This window comes from Sceloporus undulatus, chromosome 3 (genome assembly GCF_019175285.1).
Source record: "Sceloporus undulatus isolate JIND9_A2432 ecotype Alabama chromosome 3, SceUnd_v1.1, whole genome shotgun sequence".
Classification (NCBI taxonomy): Eukaryota; Metazoa; Chordata; class Lepidosauria; order Squamata; family Phrynosomatidae; genus Sceloporus; species Sceloporus undulatus.
Genome location: NC_056524.1, coordinates 100,695,807 through 100,701,806, shown reverse-complemented (window position 1 = coordinate 100,701,806; position 6,000 = coordinate 100,695,807). Strand labels below are relative to the sequence as shown.

General features: G+C 39.2%; 1 protein-coding gene across 3 annotated transcripts in view; it reads left to right on the top strand.

Moving 5' to 3' along the window:
- REV1 (REV1 DNA directed polymerase) overlaps window positions 1-6,000 on the top strand; it is a 49,449-nt gene that overhangs the window by 4,483 nt on the left and 38,966 nt on the right. For all 3 annotated transcript variants that reach the window (XM_042461098.1, XM_042461096.1, XM_042461095.1), the window contains 3 exons: window positions 1,866-1,932; window positions 2,797-2,929; window positions 5,065-5,233. In XM_042461098.1, the coding sequence (XP_042317032.1) occupies window positions 1,866-1,932; window positions 2,797-2,929; window positions 5,065-5,233 (369 nt within the window). The remainder of the gene's footprint in view (window positions 1-1,865; window positions 1,933-2,796; window positions 2,930-5,064; window positions 5,234-6,000) is intronic.

The window sequence follows — 6,000 nt, the reverse complement described above, 5'->3', positions numbered from 1 at the left end:
CCCTGCTCATCTCTGTTGGTGTTGTAGTCCCCAGTTACAGTGCACAGGTGCAGGGGATTTAAAAGGTTCCTGGTAGGTGTTTTGCAGATAGAATACCTATAAAATGTTCTGAGAAGGTGATAATTCAGGGTTTGCCTTTGATGTTCTCTTGCATTTTGAAGTTGTAGTATGACACAAGGAAGATGTTCATGCACACTGTAGAGGGACAGTTTTGGCCATTGGAGATTTTGCATGGATAATCAAAAGTGTTTGGTTGCCTGTCTTTGTTGTTCTCCCTGGTTGCTGGAGTGTGTATGCCTGCTTATTTTCTTCCCCTTCACCAGGTGCCTACCTTTATATGTAATGTACTAAAGACAGGGAGCCAAAAATAATTGTAGAATGTAATTACTATTGTAATAGAGTTTTATGCAGTGTATCTTGATATGTGAGCTTTGTTACCTTGCCAAGACTTAAATATTGAGGAAGTGAACAATAGTCCAGGAAAGTGTATGCCATAATATTTGTTAATTTTAAGGTGCTAAAGGGCTCTTTGTTCTTTGCTGCAATTGTTTTACCTAATTGTGGCTGGAGGTGGGGAAGGGGGTTAATGAGTGTGGAGAAGATATGTACAGTAGTCACTGTTGGTCTCTGTGAAGCTTCTCCGCATACGTTTACTTAACAATATCAGGTTCATTGTAATACTTTTATGGCTTTGGCAAGCATACAGTTCTAACATTTACTTCCAACTCTATTCTCTTTTCCCCTTAATACCATTACTTTTTAGTTTGACCCTAGGTGCCACAATGTTGTCTGCTATTCTGTTGCATTAGAGTAGGAGTGGGGAAAAATTAGACAATATGAGGCCCCTGGACCCCATTTATACGACCATAAAGCTATCACCAGCCCCAAAAAGACCCTGAGCCCCAAAAATATTTTTATTTTTTACTGCATGATGTTCAATCAGTTTTCACCCAAAAATAACATCCATAGCCCTCCAAATGCAAATACACAAACAGCCCTCCCCAGCCTCTTGCAGAACCCACAATCTCCTCTGTTTCCCCTCCAAAATAGTGGCTGGAAGTAACGTGATATCATCTCTGGTCACCATTTTGGAAGAGAAATGTAGGGAAACCAAAGTGTTTTGGTTTGCTAAGAGGGCAGATTGGAAAAGTGACCTCCAGGCAGTTGTTTTGCATCTTTGCATTTGAGAAAGTTGAGAAACTTCAAAAGTATACCATTGTCCTGGCAGATAGTTGCTAGGATTCAAAATATACTTAAGCCAGGCAGTGAAGCAGAAATGTTTGGTTAAAGTAGGGGCAGAAATAGTGTGGGCCACAAACACTGTTTTTGAAACCCCAAGAACACCCATCTCCCCCCAAACACAATTTTAAAAGCTAAAAATGCCCTCATGTAAGGCAATTTTGCCATGCTTTTGCTGCCCCTGAGATGTGTAGCAGGGGAGGGAGGCTGCTAGTGATTTTCTGATTTTAAAAAAGCATCCCTTGAGCTAAAGCATCCTCTGAGCAGAACCAAAACCAAGACAAAATCCCATCCCCCAATAAAGTAGAGGATAAGGGAGGCATTTTGCTGTTTAAAATAAATTTTTAACAATTTTAAGGTGAGGTTGCAACTGCTGAGGTTCATTAAAGAGCATGTGTAACCAGCAGACATTGTATCCCCCGATTAAAGGTTTCTGAAGAGTTTGCATGTAATGTGAATTAATACTTCTGCAAAGATGATAGATACTGCAGTTACTTTCATGTAAAGTTTTCCCAGGGTGAAGATTTCTAGTTTTTATTGTTTTTGTTTATGTGTTTTGTCTTTGTTTTTATTGTAGCAGCAATACTGTAAGTAAAGCTTTATATTTCTTTTTCTTTCCTCTTTAGAAGCTTCACTATGAAGCAAGGTGGATGGAGAAAACGAGCCAGTGACAAAGATGGCTGGGGGTCATGGGTATGTTCAAGCAGAGTGTTTTAACAAAAATCATAATAAGACCTGTATGCTTGGGCCAAAAGACTCATGCGCTCTTTCTAGCCCCCAGCCTTACATCATCCTCTTCAGATAATGCAGTCCAGTAGCCCGGGGCCATGATGACCCTGTCCAGATTCCAAGCTGGTGGTCCCAACCCAAATGGGCCTTAGCGTGGGTAAAAAAGACATGGTGTGTGCCATAGAGTTTAGTTGAAACTCTGAAGTGACAGATACCACATGGCCCCAAGAACCCCTTAACTGCCATCCTGCAGCGTCTTCTCAGAAAGCCTTTGTTGTTGCCTGTGACATCACATGTGGCTGTAGCCAGGCACCCTGTTTCCATTTTTCCAGGCCGTGACTGAAGCCTTGTGAAAAGACATGGTGGCAAGTAAGGGCCATTCAGCGGCTCCATGGCACGGTGGCAGGCAGGCATGTAAACACTCACCTTTCACCAGCCTGGGAACTGACCTCGGTTTGGCCTGTGGTGTCCTGTCTGTCTGCTCAGGCCCAGATGTAACTTTAACATACCGTAACTATTTTATTTCTACAACCTAGGCAGATATTATTGTCTTCTATATGTTCAGAGGGTGATGTTTTAGTTGATGAGAGACATCTGATAAGGAAAATTCTCCATATTAATATTCTTCAGGGTTGCATATTCTTAAGGGTTGTATATTGTAAGCCACCCTGAATCCCAGTTTCAGGAGTGCATCAGTTACAAATATACATAGTTATTCCATTTACACACAGAAAATTAAATCGATATAAAGCAGTTTTCAGAGACAGTTTATATCATTATCACATCCAACCTCTTTGAACAATTTATTCTATTTTATTTAAATTCAAGGGAGGATATATGTCTGCTAAAGTCCAAAAACTGGAGCATCAGTTCCGTTCAGACGCAGCTATGCAATTACAAAAAGATGGAACATGTTCTGGTATCTTCAGTGGAGTTGCTATCTATGTCAATGGCTATACAGGTACTGTTTCATTTTGGTTTAACTATTTAAAAGTCCAGTAAGAAAGCAGTAATGGTTGCAATGAAGGAGGTGCTCTGAACAGAAGAAGCAGAGGAATAATCCTAGCCATAATAATAATAATAATAATAATAATAATAATAATAATAATAATAATAATAATAATTGTTATTTATTTCTATCCCGCTTTTCCACAATGATCAAAGCGGCGTACAGATAAAATTCCAATACAAGATCTTGTCAATGGGGAATACATTTACCTTTACCTGTATATATTGAAATTCCCATAAACAAACTTTGATTTTGCCATTTTACCACATCATTGTATATAATGAGACTTGAGCATCCATGGATTTTGGTATCCACAGGGGATCCTGGAACCAAACCCCAGCAGATACCGAGGGCCTACTGTACATATCTACAGTTTATTTGAGGGGGTTGGAGAGTGTGGCATTGTTCTCCCACATTAACATGCCTAGGCTTTGAGGTCTGCAGAAGAGGCACTGTTCCTGGTCCCATCATTTTCAGAGGTATTTCTAGTAATGGACATGAGAAAATGCCTACTTGGTGGCATTTGATCCACAATTATTGAACTCCCCTCCAAAGGAGGTTAGGCTGCACTCTCTTTGGCACATTACAGAGCGCTGAAAAGCGGCGCTCTGCCTGCGCCGTCATTAGCTGCGCCAAGAAGCCCCAGCGGCCAAACCGCGAAGCTTCCCAGCGCAGCTAAAAAGAAGCGCCAAAATGGGGCTTCTTCTTGTGTCGCGGAAATGATGCGACGAGGCACCAATGGTGCACTCGACGCGTCATTCTTGCGACGCTGCGTGCGGACGCTAAGCGTCCAGCACGTAAAAATGGCTGCGCCCGTGTGTATAGGGCCATTTTTATGCCCCTGTCATGTGCTAGGAGTGAGGCCGGTATGGACACTAGGTCCTTGGCCAACCCCTAGCATGTGACGGGGGCACCTCAAAGGCCCGTGCGGAATGGGCCTTTCTGACAGCAGGCAAAAATAGTTCTGTTTAGGGTCTTCAGCAACTGTGGTTGTTACAGTCATAGGTTTTAGAATGGATGTCCTGAATTTTAAAATATTATCCTGTTTATTTATTGGAGGTATGGAATTTATAAATTTACTTGATGTTAGAATAGTATTAGTTAATTCTCATTTTAAAATGGATGATTAATTGTTCTTTTATTGCAGCATTTTAAATTATATTCTAAGATGCCTTGCACTCCAACTATGGGAGAAAGGCAGGATATAAACCACACACACACACACACACACACACACACAAAATTCTAAAGTACAGAGGGGTAGGAAGACCTTGGTGAGGACATAGCATGCGGTAAGAGGTGTGTATTTGTGTTGTGTGCCTTCAAGTCATTTACAAATTATGGTGACCCTAAAGTGAACTTGTCATGGGATTTTTCTTGGCAAGATTTGTTCAAAGGAGGTTTACTATTGCTTTCCCCTGAGGTTGAGAGCATGTGACTTGCCTAAGGTCACCCACTGGGTGTCATGGTATAGAAAGCCAAATTGGAAGGGAATGCTGTACTGTACTCTGCTTATAAGCTCCATACTATTTTGTTTAAGGTTGCACTTGCATGTGTTAAGAATTCTCACTTCATTTGCTTCTTCTGGACATGACACACAGACAAAAGCAGGGTGGTGGTGGTGGTAACAGCATGTTTTGGGCAGCCTCAAGTGCACAGAACTAAGAGCAAAAGGGAAATGAAGCAATATATGCTAGAAAATGGCATGCCTGATTGACTACAATACAGAACAAGTTCTCCATGTGGTAACGTTTTATTGCTTCCATTTATCATATTGTAATAAAGGAAAGAAAAAGGAAATATTGCTCATTAGCTACTATTAGTGAAAAAGTACCTGATGGAAATATGTCCCAGAAAGACACCCATACTGGGATTTTGGGAATATTTATGTTTAATACAGTCTGTCAATTACTTAAATAAATGTCAGCTCATTAACTTCTAAAAATTCCTTGACAGTTCTAAAGATTTTAGAAAACTTAGTCTAGGAACAGCTCTTAAATTAAAGACACTATACCAGATTTTAAGTTTGTGTTTTCTGTAGTTAAATGTTTAAAATTGTTTCTCAATATTTTGTAAATTTGTTACAGATCCTTCATCTGATGAGCTGAGGCAGCTAATGATGTTGCATGGAGGGCAGTATCATGTATACTATTCTAGATCCAAAACAACACACATTATTGCTACAAATCTTCCAAATGCCAAAATAAAAGAACTCAAAGGAGAAAAAGTAGTGCGACCAGAATGGATAACAGACAGGTAAATAGAGGAGAACTGAGAACAGTATTAACAGCCTTAACTCCATTTAAATGTTCCCGATATGTGGGTGGATGTCTTCACTTAAAAAGATAGCAAACTGCTAGGCTGGCAGAAGCTGGGACTAGTCATGAAGCACCTGGCCCTTGAGTTAAATATAGTTCTTATCCTATGTGTTTTTAATTCTTCTATGTTTCTAACATTGAGTGATTATCTTCATTGTGTTTAGGGTTATCTTGTTGCTCTGTGATAGGATTCACCAGTTTGACAAGAAAGTGAGTGTTAACCATTGAAGGGGAATGCTGTCCAATGTATGAAAAGTTCATAACATCTTTAAAACAGGAGAACTAACAGGATTGTTTATTAAAATTAATCTTAGAAATGTAAATCAAAATGTTTGTGGCCAGAAAAAAAATGCTGATTAATAACTCTGAAGGTATTTTCTGAACACTCAGCAGATTATTAGTACAGAATTAGAAAGGAATTACAAAATTGTGCAGTATTGTTGGCTGTGTATTCTCAATTTATTGAGGTGTAACAGACTGGTAATCACAATAATTTAACAGTTCTTTAAAAAAAATCTCTTGTATAGGAATGATTTAAAATTATTTATTTTAAAATATTTTGATTCATACATCAAATAATAACCTGCCCCTTTAAATACAACTTCTATATCTCTTTTATGCTGTACTTCAAATGCATTAAATGTTGTCTGTTTTTCAGTAATTAAATAATTTTTCTGAAGTGTCATTTGAAGTGTATTGAACATA